The 20,325-nt window shown below is 40.6% G+C and overlaps 1 protein-coding gene across 1 annotated transcript; it reads right to left on the bottom strand.

Annotated features, from left to right (window-relative positions):
* Window positions 1-260: 260 nt before the first annotated feature.
* LOC144532395 (inactive pancreatic lipase-related protein 1-like) lies at window positions 261-18,709 on the bottom strand. The gene is made up of 12 exons (XM_078273113.1): window positions 18,661-18,709; window positions 17,676-17,827; window positions 15,640-15,759; window positions 14,103-14,237; window positions 12,878-12,986; window positions 11,951-12,070; window positions 10,842-10,958; window positions 8,565-8,683; window positions 6,367-6,496; window positions 4,936-5,050; window positions 2,939-3,106; window positions 261-381 (listed from the first exon to the last, which is right to left on the bottom strand). Exons 1-12 carry the CDS (start codon window positions 18,707-18,709, stop codon window positions 318-320), a joined length of 1,398 nt encoding a protein of 465 aa, XP_078129239.1. The 3' UTR covers window positions 261-317.
* Between the last annotated feature and the right edge of the window lie 1,616 nt (window positions 18,710-20,325).

Consider the following 20,325-nt stretch of genomic DNA (forward strand, 5'->3'; position numbering starts at 1 on the left):
TTTTGCATCAAGGCCACAACTTGCGGCTTTAAATGTTTCCTTCTTTCATAATTCCTAATCTCTCAGGTCAGTACAAACATGCTGTAGGAAAGCTAGTTCAGGTTTCCATAAATTCATCAGCACCACCTTTCCTTTCTAATCTCTTTCTTTAAGTCCTGTGACCTTTCATTATGCTCCCTTCACTGTCTGATCTTCATGTAACGCTATTACATCCAGCACAACAGACTGAATCAGAGGGCTGAAGAGGTTTGAATGCTAAACCTTTATTGAAAAACCCTAAATAACCCTGAGTAATGTGTGATTGTGGCTGGTTACGCTTAGCATGGAAGCACATGCTGGATCGCATTCTCCACCACCTTCTCTATTCCGCAGAAGAAGACACTGTGAAAGAAGAAAGGGAGAAAAAAAGAGAAAGCGACTGAGTGAGACATTATAGAAGACAACGTGAATTCATATTTTCCTTAATGTATCAATTTTATTCTACTGTATACGAGGAAGTTTAACAGCACAGTCTTCTAGAACTCACTTAGATTATCACTGAGGAATACGCCCTAATATGACTGTTTGAAATCTGTGTGGGCTGACAAGCCAAATTAACACAAATAATTCCAAAAATAATAAATTACTCTGGAACTAAAGTTGTTTTCTTACAGTTATATACAGTTTCCATCCAGCACACGCTAATTCTTTCCCCCATCACTGTATTAGTATTTCTTTTGATGGATGCATTGTAATGATATGAAAGTAAAAACCATAAGGAGAAATCTCCAGGATGTACTCTACTTCACCATCACCCCCCCCCCAGCCCCTCACCATAGAGAGCACTACTGCCAGTCTCTTGCTGCCCTCTAGTGGCTAAAGATAGTCCATGCCATGTACTCTAGCACAGTAGTACAGGGAATTGCTCCAGTTTGACAACTGAAATCCAGCCCAGCTCTGTTCTTCAGTTCTTATAAATGTCTACATTTACATCAACCATGTTCTGTTTGTGGTCCTGAAAACCCAACTTTACCACCCAAAACAACATACTGAACCATGTTTTATCACCTTGGTACTTCATGACCTTTCGTAATTTTAGGAGAACTGCACTTGATGTTGTACTGATGACATGTTCAGTGTTGTAATGTAACAAAGTACTCTACTGAAATAGATTATTCACGTATCTGTACTTTCTGAAACTTTTACTCCACTACATTTCCTAAATAAAATCTATACTTTTCCTCCACTACATTTCCCCTCAGCATCTTCGTTACTCGTTACTACAAAATAAAATCAGAAGAAATTTGTTAGACTGGAAAAAAGCAGGTTTGGCAATCATTGCTCCTAGATTGCAAGTTAAAGCACGCTCCATTCTAGTTGGTAACGTAATGCCCGTTTGTTGCCAAGCGGCAAAAAAAACAACAACCATAGGCCAAAACTAAAGAAGAAGAGGAGGAAGCATAATGACTGGTAGTGTCATGGAAACACCTGCTGCAGGCTCTGCCGCCATGGTAACAGACGATGAACACCCCGACGACAGTGGTGATGAAGATAACGTTACAAGCCTTTGGCCATGAAGCTCTTAATCAAAGTTTTTTCTTACTTTTACTTTTACTACTAATAATTAAGGTCATTTAATATCAGAGAAGTACAGTAAATATCACATACTTTAAAGCTTTAGTGCGTTACTTTTTAATAATAATGAACGTCCGTTCCATTCAAGCCATCGCCAAATGAGTTGCTACAAAGCTAATTAAGACTATGAGCTCCACACAACTCTCTCTGGATTTCTCAGTGTGACTATGTTCAGAAGATTGTGGCGTCAGGAGACTTTAGAAGATAATGACCTCTTCTGAAGAGTCCATCATGTTTTTTAATCCTCCGTGTCCTCCTTGGTTACTAGCAACTGGGTGGAGGAGGGGTGGGGGTGGTTCGCGATCACAGAAGGCTTGTATCATGTGGACGCTCCGTCAGTGTTTCTAATAGACTTCTCTCTCTCTGCCGTCACCACTGCTTGCTAATGGTTGAATTGTTGGGTTTCTATAAATTAAAGGGTGTGGTCTAGATCTACTCTATATGAAAAGTGTCATGAGACACCTTCTGTTGCACTATATAAATCAAATTGACTTAATTTGTTATACTGTGTCTACATAGGATGCATTTCAACCACATCAATTGTCTTATCTATTCAATGACAAACCTTCGAGAGGCCTCTGAAAGCAAATATCCTTGTGGCCACACCCAAAGCAAACTTGGATAAGTCACATGCTTTATCAGAAGTGTTTTTCAAACACTCCGTCAGTGTTGTTGTCATTACGTACAACTCCTCATGGGGGAGACAGAAACTACACACTATAGCTTTAATACTTTTATGTGACTTTTAAGTGATATTCTAAAAGGTGACTTTAACTTCTACCAAAGTCATTTTCTGGTAAGATTATTATTATAGTATTTGTACTCAAGTTTTGCTTTCAAGTACTTTAAAAAAGACTGGACATGGTGTAAGACACAGACAATGACTTCTGTTGAGCTGTAAAACAAATACTCCGGCACTCCTCTCTCTAACTCTCTCACTCACCTTTCACACTGCTGTCTGCTATGGAATGCCATTTCATTCAATATTAATTGAATGAATTTATACATTAATAAATAAATATGCCTATGAAATACATCCTAAAGTAAATAAATAAATCAAAAAAAGAGGCAATACATATATAAATATATAAATAAATGCACTCAATATAGTTAAATAAATAAATAAATAGGTTTTACTTTTATTTATTTTGGGGGACTTTTATTTCATATATAATATGTCACATTCATTTATTTCCCTCTCTAATTATTACCACTTGTTATATACAAATGAAGGGGCGTGGCTATCTCAAAAAATCAGCTAATATAACTAAAAGTAAAACCTATTTATTTATTGAACTATTGTTTACAGAAAAATCTAACTTACATCTTGTTGTCTTTTCCTCTCTGCAGCTCCACCTTGGATGCACCGTACTTGGGTCTCAACGGGTTAAGGATGTGGTTGTTCCACCGAAACTTCACCTCTGTAGCATCACCGATGTCCACCTCGGCGTCAATCAGCACTTCATAGGTCTGTCCAGGCTTCATTGTACCCCTGGACACAATCACAATAGATCCCAATAAAAACACACTTTTAAAAAAAACTTTGTCCTTGGATGGCTTTGACAGTGCAATGTGTTGTTCACTATTTCAATATGTTGCAATAATAGAATACTTCATTTAACAAAAGTATTAAAGGCATTGCACTTTCAATGCAGTTACTACATACCCATACTATACAGAAACAATACAACTACTTTTCCCTTTGTGGTCAACCACTCCAGCAGATCAAATGTCTGTGTCATAATATATATGCTTTTTTTATTGGTTTCATCTGGTTTGTGTATCACTCTTTACTGTGAAATTTGATCCATGTGAACAAAAGGCCAAAAGGCAAAATGCAAGGTGCTGAACTGGATTTGGAATTTTTCACTTCGGGGATGTTCAAAGTTGATTTTAAAGGAACAGTTCACCAGTTGCTCAAGCTAGAGTTTGGTGTGAGTGGCCCAGTGTTGGAGATCGGCCGTAGAGACATGGCACAAAATCAGATTTGAAAACCTCAGAAATGTCTCTTTCCAGAAACCATGACCCAGTTACTGCAGTTAAATATAGGAACTATTTTCTTATATACGGATGGTGGGTGTAGTTCGGTAGAAGGAAAACACTGGGCAACGCTAAAACAATCTAGATTGACAGTTAGCACTACAGGCAAGAGGAAACATATGTATTTTAATTTTGAGGTAAACTGTCTCAACAAAATCAAATCTCTAAATACATCCTATTTAATACATTATTCTGTTTTATGTGAACGCAAGAAGCAAGCCATTGTACAGAGCACTTTGTCAATCAGCTGCTCCCTCCCCCACATTCCATTGCCAATGCCATCTTAGGGCTGTCAGCCCTCGGTTCATGAGGCAAAAGGCTCCCAGTCCATGGGTGGGATCTCAAATAGTCTATATCGACGATGTTTCACTTCATAATTGTTTAGGTGCCACCAGAAATTCCATCAGATGTCCGTCCCCTTCCTCTGTCTCTGTGTTGACGTTCTAACCTCTGGTGGATTTGTGAGGACTATGGTTAACTGCTCCTCAGATCTCTGCAGGGTAAATCCAGACAGCTAGCTAGACTATCTGTCCAATCTGAGTTTTCTGTTGCACGACTAAAACTACTTTTGAACGTACACATGTTCCACCAAAACAAGTTCCTTCCTGAGACTATTTTGCAGAGGCACTGTGGCTCCGTCCGGAGCTTGCCGTTGCCAGTCTTGAATGCCATTTGAATTGCCTTACATTACTTGAATCATTGTGTGCATCATTGTGTGCATGCATTACTCTATGCAAAAGTCTATTGACGCATATTGGAGAATTTCTAAATTAACTTCTGTGGTATATACTGTTATAGGTAGCACAAGCCATCATTATATAAAGTCATTGTGTAATGAGTGACAAAGTGTTTCTGTTGGGAGAGACATGTTGTCCATGTTCTGGTACAAGAGTTGATTCTGAGATGTGTATCAGGTGTTTTGGTTGCATCAGTGCATTTGGAAAGTTAGGTTAACTAATGTTCTGAGCTGCATGTCGATAAAGAAAACTGCATGAACAGTTCTAAAAAACTAAACTCATTACCAAGAAATGTGTTACCAATTAATAAATAAATAACACCCTAAGAGAAGCGTTAACCCCTCGACAAAAGAGGCAGGTCCACCTCAGCAACTTTACCCCAGTCAGTGATGACACATAAAACCCCTTGGTGTGTTCCACAGAATTCAATTTATTTATAGTGTCAAATCACGACAGGAGTTATCTCAGGACACTTTACAGATAAAGTAGGTCCAGACCACACTCTATTCTTTACAAAGACCCAACTTTGTTATAATGTCCTTACCTATGAAGTGTGTACTCCTTGGTGCTGTCATTGTTTCCAACGAGTGCCACATACATAAAGCCTGGGTTAGGCCAGCTGGGACCATCTAGGGTTACCTTCACTTTGTAGCTGTAACCTAGAAATGGAAAGAAATAGTAGGCAATTGCATTATTTCACCATAGCTTCGGCATAATGTCATAACATCTTGATACATGTATCATTTTCCATGGGTGGGGAGAATCAAAGAGCACAGGGAGAAGATATTTAGTCTACCTGCTATATACATATTGTGGTTGGAGTAAATAACTTGGAAATCAACTTCATATTGCTGGCAAAAAATTATCAAACTATTTTTTGCTGATACTTAAGTTACTTCTGCTTATGTCTGCACTGGTACGTTCCAGGAAATAGCCACAGCCTTGTCGTCCATCATTAGTCTGGCAGTGCCAGGCCTATCTCCACAGCGCTGTGTCAGCAGTGGAAAAAAGTCTGGCTGCTCGACTTAACATTCTGGGATGGGGGGGGTAGGGGGGAATGCACTGGCTTGTTTTTTATTCTTTAAATTAATCACAATTGTCTATCCCCGGATGCAATGACGGCAAATAGTGGAGATAGTGGAACGGGAGGAGAATGAATGAAATAGGTGGCCAATGGCAGTCTTTATCCCAACAGTCTAGATCCTGTCAGACTACTCCATCATTGACAAAACTCTTGACAAGACTCTGCCCAAATTCGATCTAATAGGATATAATAAGCTTACTGGAGTGGAAAATAGCACCAGCCCATAGACAATTTTTCATGTTATCCTTGCATGTTGTGGCCAGTGCTCTTCTCCTCCGCCATCTGCTGGGGCAGCAGCATCGGAGCCAGCGACACAAACAAACTGATCAGGAAGGCTGGCTAGGTTATTAACAGGAGACATTTGAAGCTGTGGTGGAGAGGAGGTTATCTATCATGGATAACCCCGACCACCTTCTCCACCCCACACTGGTCCAATGCTGAGGACTTTCTCCAAGAGGCCCTATCAGCTTCGGTGTCGCACGGACCACTACAAGAAATCATTCCTACCACAGGCAATACAACTTTTTAACACTTCATCACTGAGTGTTGGATAAGACTCCTGTACATCACAATACTGCACTAAGTACAACTTGTACAAACATAGGTTTTACTTACATCGTTATAAATACTATTTAAGTGGTTGTAGATTTTATTAAGAAAAGACTATCTATCTATCTATCTATCTATCTATCTATCTATCTATCTATCTATCTATCTATCTATCTATCTATCTATCGTCTACTGAGCTGAAAGTATGAAAAACACAAAAACTGGAGACACCAATTTTCTCTGGACAGTAATCATATGAAAATGTTTCAGCAGTTCTTTGAGTTCTTACAACCTATGTGTAAGTAAGTAAGTCACACTTACAAGGAAGGGCAGGGTACTTACGGCCAAAGGGCTCTGAACTGCCCGTGTTCAGGAAGTACTTTGTCTCTGAAATACCATCAGTCACAGTGACCCTGTCAGCATAGTAGCCCATCAGAGGACATGTGTCGTCTCCACATGGGAAACACTTTCCCTGTGGAGACAAGGACATGGTGAGGTGTGAAAAATGAGCTCACCCTGTGATGGAGTGTGTGAGTCTTTGTCTGTCAATGAATAGTCAGGGAAAAGTGACAACACAAAAAGATTTTTCCCCCTATACGTCTTTAAAATGTTGCAGATTGTCACCTTATAAATATGAAGGTGGTGAATGGCACTGGTTTTGCAATAAGTTACTGTGTGGGAACAGGCTGACTTTGTGGCTGTAAGCTATGGCCACAGGAATAACACCAGACAGCGTTTACGAGGTGAACGACAAGGAGGTGCTGTCATCTCTCAACAGGGACATAGTCATATGAGGTCATGCCCGGCGCTCCCCCGGCCTCCTTTGATCGGGACATGTGTACAAAGCAGGGATAAACTGTCATTAACACCAACAGCTGCAGATACAAGCCCTCCCCATGGAAGACATGAGGGAAGCCCATTTACATCGCCCCATCAGCTGCAACAAAAATCCAATTTTGCCGAATCAACTTCTAAAACCAAATAAATGGTTCACAGCCATATCAGTGTCATACAGCAACAGGTGGCAGTCCCATACATATGCTGGGATGATGGAGATATGGGCCCCTTCTCCTTCTGAGTCACTTTTTAAATTGAGGACATAAGATGCCTCCCAGATCCCTCATCTGTGGCCCGTACCACCAGAAGCTATGCTGGGATCATTTGAGCTGTTCGAGACACTATTTTTATGTACAAATCCAGCTAACTGTATACAACTATTTATGCAACTGTAACAGAGACAATAGTTATTATGACAAATGTTATTCACTAACTTCCGTTTGAATCCATTGACCCAAATTAATTTCAGGAGTTTTGTATGGTGACTGGTTGCAAAACTCTACGCTTCTCACTAAATGTCTGTTTACACCAGCATTTATAGTAGCACACATAATAATCAATAATTTCAGTGGAATCTGGATTCTCTTAGTGCAGATCTTTCACATAGAGTTCAACTTTGGTGAACTATGACATGCAAACCATCTTGACAGTGCTGACCTTCGAACCGGAGAGTCCAAATTGGAAGCTTTAATATTAGCTGTGTTGCACCATCCAATTTGATATAACCCTGTTCTGTTGGAGTAGGATGTGGTATGGTTTGACCTCAGTAACAAGACAGGAGCTGGCTAACCGAGACAGTTAGCAGGCAAGCTAGCTTGGCTTGCTTTTGTGACTGCTACTCCTAGCATGTAACCAGCTAAACAGCATGTTACTGGTTAGCTTCCCAGCCACAGTAGCTCTCCAAGTAGCCCTTCATGTAGTCACTACCTAAGTCACCGTGGTTCCAGCACCACCTATTTCACAAGGACACACGGATGGATTTCGCTGTGACACTTTTTGGTCTGACCAGGCAGGCACTAAGGCTAGCTCTAAAAAGTCAAAACATTATGTCCTTTTGCCTTCCCTAACAACATTTTCTTGCCTTTGAAGAAACATGTCATGAGCTGCAGTATGTAGGCCACATGAACTCAAATACTGCACAAGTACTTGTGCTTTATTGAAGTATTTGTATACCTCTACACTACATTTTAGAAGGAAGGAGTTTGCCTACAATTTACTGTACTAAGCAGATAAAGAGTTTACATACTGTACAAAACATCAACTTTCAATTTGATGCATTCGTATAGGCCTAAAGATGCTCTATAACAAAAAATGACGCATTACAAGGCGCACCAATGTTATGAAATGGTATACGTACACTTCCTGAGGCCTACGTGCCCTTCCCCCCAACCTTGTTTGAAAGTTTTGTGAACGTCAACATAATGTATTTATATATATTTTTTTTTTTTCTCCCATCCCATTGCTCACCAAATGTCTTAAAATGCACATATTTAGATAATGAAAATAATATGGCCATAATCTAAATGCTTCCAGGTCAACTCATTCAGTTATTTAAAAAGACTTGCACCAACCAAACAAGATATCTAAGTCTGTAGAATGCACAATTAACTAATGTCTTTAATTATTTAAAGCTTGCAAAGAAATAACCACTTGGACAGGCACTAGTGGAACTTTAAAACTCTTAGTTAAAAACAAAGACTTACAGCAGCAAAACTGTCCTTGTTAGAGCAGGGGTATGATACAAAGCCTTGGCGATTAAAAATGCTCTCGCTGTAGTACTTGTAGGCTCGGGCATGGTTGCAGGCATCAAACTTCTTGGTACCTGGCAAAAGGAACAGGTGATGACAGGGAAGAGGAGAAGAAGTGAGAGGGACATGGCGTTAAAAGAGGGCAAGGTAAGGATGACTCAGTGAAGAGATGTGAAAGTAGATTGGAGTCTTGTATTTCAGATAGCTGAGTAGGAACTCATGACCGTCTGACCAGAGTCATTATGGCTGAGCACGAGAAACACCTGGGTGTTTAGGAGACTGAGAAGCCGTCAACTGAGATAGAGAATAACATTGAAATGTATTGAAATGTCCTCCTACAATTTTGAATGAAATCAAAATAAGTTTAGGAAGAAGTTACACTATTGAAAGTCAGCACACATCGCTACGCCGACCTTTTCTAGAAGCTGGCTGAAGGAATGAAAAAGTGTTCACACGGTCCAACAAGTCCTCCACCACTGGAAAACTTAGAAAAAAACTTATTTTGCACAGCTACATGTAAACGGGAATATTAGTGGAATACTCACTTTCATTAGTCACGTTAACAGCTTAGAAGAATATTGTCTTTTTCGGAATAAGGGCAAAAAAATGAATATTATGTGTAGTAACCGTAGTCAGTGTCAGGGAGAGACAGACGGAGAAAGAGGTCACAGCCTCTGTTGTTTTCTGTTCCAGAACAGGGCAAACATCAGGCGCTCCAAGACCTCCAGCTATGCAGCCCTGGCTCTGACTCTCCCTCTCTTATCTATAGGATCAAAAGTGGCAGATGTAGCTGTGCCAACACCCCCTCCCCCCCCCCACGACCCAGGCATGGCACCAATGCTGCTACTTGAGCCTCGCTACTCAGCGGCACATTTCAAAAGAAGGCCGTCGTCATCCATATTAGAAAATATTTGCTCAGATAGGTCCAGCGGGAATAACTCCTGCCTGGGGTTTCTTTACGATTTTTCCATTGGGACAACTCCAATATTCCACAGGGCGTCTGCATTGTAAGTTGCATGGTTGAAAACTTAGGACGTATGAGTCATTGTGTTATGTATAGGAGGGGTGCCTGTGACAAAGCCTTTAGACTTGAGAAGACTGGAAGTGTGGTGTGTAGAGTATATCAAAAACGTATATCAAAGGTCACTTTGCAGTCTAATACCACAATATTAGACTCCAATAAAAACCTGCAGTAAATCCTTCCTTCATGAATGATCTAAGGTTGTTTTCTAGAGGGGTGATGATTCCACTGTATGCTCATTTTGGAGGATGGAGATTGTGAATTGTAATTCTATTGTTTTATATTTTAACAGAAACACCTCTTTGTATAATTCAAAACAGTTTAACAGTACCTCAAAGTGCATCCTCTAAAATAATAATGCAGATCCTTATCGGGTCCTCTACCAGAGGCCTGGGAGCCTGAGGGTTCTGCGCAGTATCTTAGCTGTTCCTGGAATTTGCTGGAGGCACTGTCCCAGTTTGGGGGTTACAGCCCCGAGTCATCTGACTACCCCTGGAACCACTGCTGCCTTCACTTTCCACGTCTTCTCTAGCTCCACCTTGGCCCTTGGTATCGGCTGCCCCATGACCGGGATTCAAACCCTGGTCTCACAGTGATGTTAACCACTGAGCTATATATATATATATATACAGTACACAGCACACACACACACACACACACACACACACACACACAAACACACTGAACTCAAGTTAAATAATCAATTCAAAGTCATCTCATGAGTTGTAAAAACGTAAAACCAGCTGAGCTATGATGTGAGTTTGAATCACAGAATCAATTCTTTTAAAGCACAGCAAATTTCCATCTCGTGTGTGTGTGTAAAAAACAGGAGGAGAGTTTAGACTCTCAAACAATGCATGCTAGGCAATCTGCAGTGCTTGAGAGACTTACTTTGATGAGTTAAATAAACTCATCAATACAAACATTCAAGTGATCATTTCAGTTCAAACCTCTTCAAGTCAGTCAACTCTTCAAAACGCTGCTCTAAGTTCCCCTTTCTCACTTAGACCACATGGATATGATACATGGTTCAATAATAGTCAGAATTCTGACAGCAGGTTTATTGAACCATAAGCACTAGACACAACAAGTCAGGGACTGCAGTCCTTGTTTGGGTGGCAGAATAAATGTGACTATACTAAAATCATCATTGTTAATATTGCATTTCCATTTTGTATATTAAAATGTGTCGATGTGTGGATGTATCTGACCCTCCCAGATGGCGTCCAGGTCAGAGGGATGGCCTTTGTTGGCGGAGCAGCCGGGCATCAGCTCTCCCCCGTTGGGGTAGAAGTCAATGTGGCCCACAGATTGAGACATGCCCAGACCTGAGAGGAGGGAAACAGAAACCACTTTTTGTACAGAGACAAATGATTTTTTAAAACATCTGATAAAGGTGATAAGCTTCATTCCCCTTATATTCAACTGTATTATCCAACTTTTAAAAATAGCATACAGATGGGAAATTAAAACTGACATTTTTTTGAAGAGCACTGAATATATTTTTTCTGTAAGCATTGTCAATCAATCAATTAGACCTCAATTATATATCACTTTTCATACATGTAAATGTAGCACAAAGTGCATCATACAAAATCTACCCAGACCACTCCCAACCACCACCAAACACACACACACAGACACACACACACACACACACACACACACACACACACACACACACACACACACAGATATACACACATAACACAATATTCCTCCCCCCAGCCCTATTCACCCACCTACCCACCCACCACAAAATCATTCAAAACAGGACCCAAGTTCATACATTTGGACTAGAGTTTTAGAAAGAAGTGAAGACAATTTGAGCCAACCCAGTCTCTCTCCCAAATAGTAAAATCCTGACGCTTAATCAGTGTCTCTCAGCGTCACATACCAACGCAAAAATCACCCTTTAATGTCTGTATGGAACGCACCGGGCAGAGCAGCAGCGGCGCTGTGAGATGATGTAGTATTAAAAGCTACAACACAGGACTTTCCCTTTCTTGTCCCGCGTGTCACTGAAACCTACATTTTGTAACCCCACCCACCATCTTTTTCTAAACCTAACTGTCCCGTTCTTGTGCCTCATGTCAGGTAAACGTACTTCCTGACCCAGAGCGTCAATAAGAAAAGCCAAGAGTTCCAACCAAGTGCGTCTAAATATGACTCTGATTGATGATTGATTTTTTTGTGTCAATAACAAACGCAAAAGGCACCTGACCAAGCGTCACTTTGACATGATGGGAGTGAGAATGCATTGTTTGAGCAAGTACTGCCCACTTTGATCTCAGTCATTGGGATCAACAGTGACATGTACCTAGTTTGGACTTGAAAGGAAGTCCATCAGTGTGAATGACATCCACAAAGGCGGCATCGCTGGTGTCCAGGCGTACAGAGGCAACAGTGTCCTGGAAGTAAGGTTCAGTCGGGTCTAGTCCTGAGCAGCGAGAGAATGGTGTTAAATCACAGATCACCTTCTGATCCTATTACTGTAGCTCATTTCTAAAAACATTGTTATGAAATAATCAAACATGTACAGGGACACACAGAATTGTAGAAACTTAGCTGGGCCACATGTGATTAGGGGTACCAAATATATTAAGCACATGTTTTACATACCAATACACATATATCAATGAACACAAGAATACTCATTCAGTGTTAACCTACATTTTATCTATCACTGCACATGAATAATATCCCCTCTTATGAAAGATATATGAAAATATTTGCCACAGTTAGAGGGGCCAGAAGGGGGTCAAGGCTTGATATAACGGGGGCACTGGCCACCCTTGCTCCACAGGGACTGCCTTACAGATTATTCAATTAAATTAAATTTTATTTATAGTATCATCATAACATCATAATCATAACCAGAGTTATCTCGAGACACTTTACAGATAGAGTAGGTCTAGACCACACTCTATAATTTATATATATATATATATAATAAAAAGACCCAACAATTCCAGTAATTCTCCCAAGAGCAAGCATTTAGTGCGACAATGGCGAGGAAAAACTCCCTTTTAGGAAGAAACCTGGGACAGACCCAGGCTCTTGGTAGGCGGTGTCTGACGGTGCCGGTTGGGGGTGTGATGAACAGTGGCAATAATAGTCATAATAAAGATAATGGAACAATGACTAGAAATAGTAGTTGTTGTAGTAGTTTATGGCGTAGCAGGGCACTGCAGGGCGTTACAGGGTGTAGCAGGACATAGCATGACATGAGTAGTAGCAGGTGTACCTGTGATGCGTGCGAGGCCAGCCGTCCTGTTGCCAGCATCTCCTGCAGCGTGAGCTCCAAGGCTGTGTCCGACAATATGGAATTCATCACTCGTTTGTTTGAAGTTGGCCTGTGTAATGCAACATGTTACATTCAAACCTTCTGTATCTACCACGCTATCGTACAAACAAACAGTATGTCCTTCAACCACAGTGTGTACGTGAGAATATCCTCCCAGCTCCCAGTTGTGTCTGACTCAGCCCTTCCCCCCCGTGTTGTGTAATACGACTCACTGGAGGCAGTGATATGAAAACGCTGGAATACACCTATATAGGACACAGTTAGGGGGAAATTCATGTATGCTGTCTTACTTGGAGTCAGGTGGAACATAGGTATCAGTTACAGCTGACTTTGTCCACTAGAGACATAGGTCCAGGATGTTTAGCCTAGCTGGGGACAAAGACTGGAAGCAGGTTGAAACTACTATGGAAACTGCTAGCATAGCAAAAGGAGAAAAAAACATATCGACTGTATCTCTGTTCTAGTAATCAGCAGTGGTGTAATGTAACTAAGTACATTTACTTCAGTACTGTACTTCTGTCCAAATGTTGAGGTACTTGTACTTTACTTGAGTCTTTTCTTTTCATGCCACTTTCTACTTCTACTCCGCTACATTTCAGAGAGAAATATTGTACTTTTTACTCCACTACATTCATCTGTTACAGCTTTAGTTACTAGTTACTTTAGTTACTCCACTACATTCATCTGTTACAGCTTTAGTTACTAGTTACTTTACACATTAAGATTCCTGCACGCAAAACACATGTAGTTTATAAAATCTGATGTTTTATTCTAAAGTAAACCAGCCAACAATATAACGGCTACATGTCCAGCTGAGATGATCAGACCATTAAACACACAACTGGTTGGTCCTTTACACACACTACAATGGATTTCTAAAATCTTTCTTTATTTTTAATAACTTAACTACATTTTCCTGATGATACTTACAGACTTTTACTTATGTAACATTTTTTAATGCAGTACTTTTACTTGTGACAGAGTATTTTTACAGTGTGTTATTAGTACTTTTACTGAAGTAAAGGATCTGAATACTTCTCCCACCACTGGGAATCAGACAGCAACAAAGCATATTCCCCCAAAATGACTCTCTTTGAGAAGGACTACTCATAGTATAGGCATACCTGCAGTATTCGAGTGACAGTTAATGAGGTGCTGTATTTACCTTGAGGAATGTGATCATGAATGCCACCTGGGCCGCCAGCACCCTGGCGTTATTGGCTGCCTGGACATACTGAGTCGTCACACCTTTCTTCCACTCCACAGCAATGCAGTTCACATTCTGCGACTTCAGCATAACCTGGAAACAGCAACACGGTAGTCAACACTAATTGTATGAAATTTAGAATTAAATGGTTATTTCACCCAATTTCCAAAAGCGTATTTTCTTACTTACCTGTAGACCCAATCCAACACATTCTCACTCCCATCATGTCAAAAAGTGACGCTTGGTCAGGTGCCTTTGGCGTTTGTTATTGACGCAAAAGTCTCCTTTAGTGTCATATTTAGACACACTTCGTTGAGACTCTTGGCGTCACTTTTTGACGCTCTGGGTTGGGACATGCATTTAACTGGCATGCAGCACAAGAATGGGACATGAACCCCGGTCTCCTGGGTGAAAGTCCTGTGTTGTTTGACCCATCCACCCCCCAAACCAACCTTCTTATGCGGATTTTAGGTGTTTCGTACTACTACTAACTCTTAATACTACGTGATCTTACAGCGCCGCGGGCAAGCTGCTGCTCTGCCCGGTGCGTTCCATACAGACGCTGAAGGGGGATTTTTGCGTCGGTATCTGACGCTTAGAGACACTGACCCACCAAGCGTCAGCATTCTATGAGTTGGGAGTGAGAACGGTTCCAATAACTTCGGGCTAGAAAACTCCTGCGTCCTGTACATATCATTTTACATTACATTGCGCTGAGCAAATGGGCACGAGGAACAACTGGATCTACTACATCTAAGATGCATGTTTAATGCTTTCATAGGTCAACACTTTCTCTAACGTTAGCGTGGAGAGCTAATTGAGATGAGCAGTGAGATGTTGCTGTTCCTTACGCTAGATTTTGGTTAAAAGACGCTAGCAAAGCAACACAGTACAGAAAATAAGCACAGCAGTGACGTCAGATAGGTCGGGCCTCCGTGTTGAACTATATATCTTTAAATGTCACAGTTGAACAGAAATAAACTAGTTTTCAGATTTTACACATCAAATCAACTGTCATCTGTCTACCCGGAAAGGGATTTGGGGATAGCACAATGTCACAGTTAATCAGTCTATAGTACCTCAAGTAAATGAGTACAGAGTTATTCATATAGCACTTTCAAAATTAAAGTTATAAGGTGCTTTACAATAAAAGCATTTAGGATGAAACCTGAAACAGGCAGGACAGTAACAAACCCAAGAGAACAATAGAATGAACAATAGATAACATTAACAAAAGAGCAAACGCATCAGCCAATTATTTAATTGAAGGAAGGGAACATAAGTGAGTCTTGAGAAGTAATTTACAATGCCAGTTCAATTGAATGATCTAATAGTGACAGGGAAAACTAAAATGATGGGCAATTGTCATCACATTGTCAGTAACACACCCACAGCTAATTCTTTTAGGAAGCCTCTTAATCAAACTGTCATTGTGTGTTCTTCACATCTGTCAAAGAACATCCATGAAGGAGTTTTTCAATGTGTGCCTTCTTACCTTACACATCTCCTGTGGCCAGTCCTCATCGCCTTTTTTCAAATAACCAGGAATGATGAATCGAGTCTTTCTCTTCCCGCCGTAGTTTGATGCATGGATGGTTTGGTCAGTCTTGATCTCCTGACAGTTTCAAAAACAAAGATGAATATACTGAAGCTTAAAGGATAGGTTTACAAGTCTGTCTTAACACAAGACTCACATGCCCGTATGTACATTAAAAGCATTATTGGTTGCTGTAATTGTTCTTATTGTCCACAAAGAGATCCATTCTTAAAGCAATCTCATCGAAAGTGACAAAATCCACAGCCACAGTTCGAACCAAAAAAAGTTCTAGAGTTGATTTGAGGCTTCAGCAGTCTGAGTTAGACAAGCAAACTTCCAAAGTTTTTTTTAGAACCAGAGTCCCTCTTTGTGTTACACACTGTTTGTTGAAGCACAAAGAGGGAATTGTAATAGTGGGTGAAACCCACTTGATTGGTCTGACTGCTGACGAATCATGTTGACTCCATCTGAATGTAAGAATGTATCTGTGCTCTGAAAGGATTTAGTCCCCCATTAATTACGTTGACATCGCTACGAAACAAGAGGAGACATTTCATCCACTTATAGCTATTTCAATGTGAGTATTGTTTTAAGATAGACTTGAACGTTTTAGTTCAGGGGTCATCATCAACTACATTTTTCCAAGAGGCGAAATGTTTTGAAGCCGACACTGTAATTGTTTGATATTTTCACATACCATATTTATTTACTTGTATCTCTGTGAACAGAATCTTAAAAAACATGATACATCCATCATGATAACTAGATAGGCTAATTATCTAGAAAATGTGGGCCAGGGTTTGACTCCGACCTGCGGCCCTTTGCTGCAGGTCATTCCCCCCGCTCTCTCCCCTTTCACATATAAGCTGTTCTATCAAATAAAGGCCTAAAAATGCCCAAAAGAAGAAAAAAAAAGAGTGTTCTGATTGATGGAAAATGTTTGCAGGAAGAAAGGCCTGTTGCCACAACATAGAACACATTTTTCCTCTTCACATTTTCTGAATTCTTTACTATTCTGCGGGCCGGACTGGAAGCTTATCGGGCCGTATGTGTCATGATTGTGATTTTCTGTTTTCTGTTTCATGTTTTATTTTGTAGTCTTCGGTGTCTTGTCTCCCTTGTCTTGTCTAGTTTACTTCCTGTCTTTAGTTTCCCGCCCTTGTGATTGTCTTATTTGTTTCACCTGTTGTATCACCTGTCCCTTGTTAGTCCTCGTTACCTCTTGTATTTAGTCTCTGTGTCTCCCTTGTCTTTTGTAGAATCATTTTATTCTGTTGCTGTGCTGTTGTGGATTCTGTTTTTGTGTACCGTGCTGAGCTTTCCTGTTGTGGATTCTGTTTTTTTCCATTTGTTCCTGCCTGGCTACCTTCCTGAGGACTTTGTAAGACTCTTTGTTAGTAAATTACCTCTTAACTGCATTTGGGTCCAAGCCTTTCCTGACAAACCGTGACAGTATGTGGCCACCAGTTGACAATCGCTTAGTCTCACAATGCCAGACCTTCCTCCAAGGCGCTGCGGAGGAAGGTCTGGCTAGTCCACACATCATTCACACGTCATGGGAGAAAAACTTGCTCTGGTTTATTGGCATGTCTTTAAACCAATCAGGGTGCCTCTGCTAAATAGTCTCAGGAAGGAACTTGTTTTGGTGGAACATGTGTACGTTCAAAAGTAGTTTTAGTCGTGCAACAGAAAACTCCGATTGGACAGATAGTCTAGCTAGCTGTCTGGATTTACCCTGCAGAGATCTGAGGAGCAGTTAACCATAGTCCTCACAAATCCACCAGAGGTTAGAACACCAACACAAAGAGGAAGGGGACGGACATCTGCAAAGGGACATGCTCTCGGTAGAATTTCCTGCGACACCGGAGCAATCCCGGAAGTAGAATGTCGTGGATATAGACTAACGATGGCTGTTTTAGTTGATCCCCACAGTGGACACACAACAGCTCCTTGTTATCTGTAACCAAGCCAACTCAAATAAAGCCTTCTCTTGCCTGGTAGTAGCGGTTCTTCTGGGTGAAGAGGAGGAAGCGGGTGCCGATCTGGTCGGGATGCCAGGGCAGTACGGAGACTGGTCTCTGATCCGTGCCCCCCCAGGGAGGCAGGTCGTTAAAGCAGCCCAGCTCATTAAAACAGACCTCAGCCGCTGTGGACATGGAGAACACCACCATCACTCTCCCAGTTTTGATATCTCTGTTAAAAAATATTATTTCAATTAAGTTTTGAAGCTTTCTAGCTGAACTTTTATTTCATTTTTTATTTTACCTTTTATTTAACCAGGAAAAGACTCAAGGCAACCACAGGCCGTAACTTTGGGTTCAACATTGGGGGGGTTGAGATCTCCAACTATCTTGCGTGGCAGTTTGTTTCATCATTGGGAACAAATTCTAACCCCCCCCCCCCCATTTTTTTTGAAATTGTGAATTTTTCTGCGTCAATGTATGGTGCTAATGTCTTCATTTATGTATTGTTTAAAACTTTCCGCATAGTCAAATCATCACACCTGTTCCAGGATGTTTTTTTTAAACGGTTAGTATTTTTCATTCATTAGGATAAGATATTTAAGGGGGGTTGCACTGGCCAGTATTGATTATTCCCCCCAAAGTCGACCACAATCCTAAACACATCAGGCAAAACATCTACAGCCAGATGTGGCTTCCTCCAAGTCAATCAACATCCTCTTAGAAGCGACCAATGAGAGCAGCTTGTTAAGTTTCATGGTTTTCTGTAACTTGTTCCATGTAGAGGGAGCAGCCTTTTTCCCCAGTTCAGTTCTAACCTTTGGAACAGACGGAAGGAAAAGATCCTGGGAACGAAGATTGTAAGGTGAACCTTAAATAAAGGTTGCAAACATTGCACATCGGCAACGGGAAGTCCAAAAGGATTCATCATGTTTTCAAGCTTTCTAGGCTGGAAATTTGCTACAAAGTTATTTTGCCATTTCAGTAAAACTGAATCCAGAAACTAAAGTCAACTTACCATATGCTGTGCCAATAAGGAAGTAGAGCAGACTCCAAATGTGTGACATCTGTGAACATAAAGTCCCATGAGAATGTCTGATTGTGGAGAAGTGAAACAAAGACGGAAACAGGATCATGTTGTGTCCTTACCTTGAGGCCAGACAAGAAGGTAGTGAACCAACTCTGCACTATACTTTAAATACCCCAGCCAGATGCCTTTTTGCCCACGTAAGAGTGGGAAACACACAGGTGAAAAACAGACATTTAACAGGTCAAGAAAAGGTCATTTAATAGTTAACGTTTGTGCCTACTTGATGCCTTCATGTGCAGTCCAGAATTCAAAGTCTGCAGGAATAATCTTAGTGATCAACACAGCTTAGGTATACAGAGCACACAGTTGGCCTCGCAGTGAACCAGCTGATATCAGCACTGTGAAAACAAGGAAAGACGTGTCAGAGTTTGGATATACAGACGGTACATTCAGATCTGATTCACCTTCTCAGGTGGAGATTAGTTTAGCTACATTTTACCTAAGAAACATTCATGTTTGGGAGGTAATTTATAAATACACATAGTAACTACATGTGGGTATGGAAAACAGTGACTGAATTGTGTAGCACCATAACATTTTTTTAACTCTTTTTAAAATAATTTGTTCATACTATCAACAGAAAAAAAAAAAAATGAGCAGAGAAAAAAAATCCCTAGCTCTCCAAAACTATACATCACCCCCCACTCAGACAGACACAACCACACAGTACACATCTGACTGACTAATCATTTAACAGGTAACCACATATATAGAGAAGAGAAAAGGTGTGGGTGTAGCAACCAAACTATTTACAACATGTAGAAACGTTTTCATAGACTTCTGTTTGGACAATAACTCCCCCTCTAATTACTAGGGGTGGGCTGAAAAATCCATGCAGCATAGTATCGGGATATTTTCCGTGGCAATACTGTATCAATACACAGACGCCAAGTATGGATCTATTATTATGTATGTGTTGGTCAGTTTCCCTACTCGTCTTTAAAAGCCTGGAGATGATGGCAAAAGTTTTGAACAGGAACAGTATATTTGGTCAGTGTTTGTCGACACAGCATGAGTTTGTAATGATGACGGGTCTGGGCAAGGGTGTAACTTTGGTTTGAGAAGTGGGGGGGGCACACAACAGAAGGTCTGGTGGCCAAACATTGTTTTTTATTTGAATCTCATTTCCTGCCTTTCTACTTTCCCGGAGCCCACTCACTCTGGCATCTCTCTATTAGTGCATGTAAAAGGACCTGAGCATGTGTGTGTGTGTGTGTGTGTGTGTGTGTGTGTATTTCAGGCCTGTGTGTAGTGTGTAATAACAACAAAGTGTAAATTGTAATTTCCCCATTGGCGATCAATAAAGAGTATAAATTATAAATTAAATTATTATTAATGATAAATTATGCCAGAAAAAAATAGTACTAAACTATGTATAAGAAAACAATGTCTTACTTTCTTTATTGTTTAAAATAGGGGCAGATCACAGAGAATTAAATAATAATAATATAATAAATACAATATCAAACGAATTTGAAAGTGGGGGCGACACAAACTAGATTTTGAGAAGGGTTTTTTACAGTGTAAGCAGCACATAAACATTTATTAAATGCTTTGTAACGCACTATAATGGAATTATAAGTAGATATAAGT

The sequence above is a fragment of the Sander vitreus genome, chromosome 17 (genome assembly GCF_031162955.1).
Source record: "Sander vitreus isolate 19-12246 chromosome 17, sanVit1, whole genome shotgun sequence".
NCBI lineage: Eukaryota > Metazoa > Chordata > Actinopteri > Perciformes > Percidae > Sander > Sander vitreus.

Coding starts and splice junctions, on each gene's coding strand:
- LOC144532395 (XM_078273113.1), bottom strand. CDS start 18,709: ATGTCACACATTTGGAGTCTGCTCTACTTCCTTATTGGCACAGCATAT. Junction 14,238..15,639: donor GGCCACAGGAGATGTGTAAG/GTAAGAAGGCAC, acceptor TGCTGTTTCCAG/GTTATGCTGAAGTCGCAGAA. Junction 12,987..14,102: donor TCATGATCACATTCCTCAAG/GTAAATACAGCA, acceptor TGCATTACACAG/GCCAACTTCAAACAAACGAG.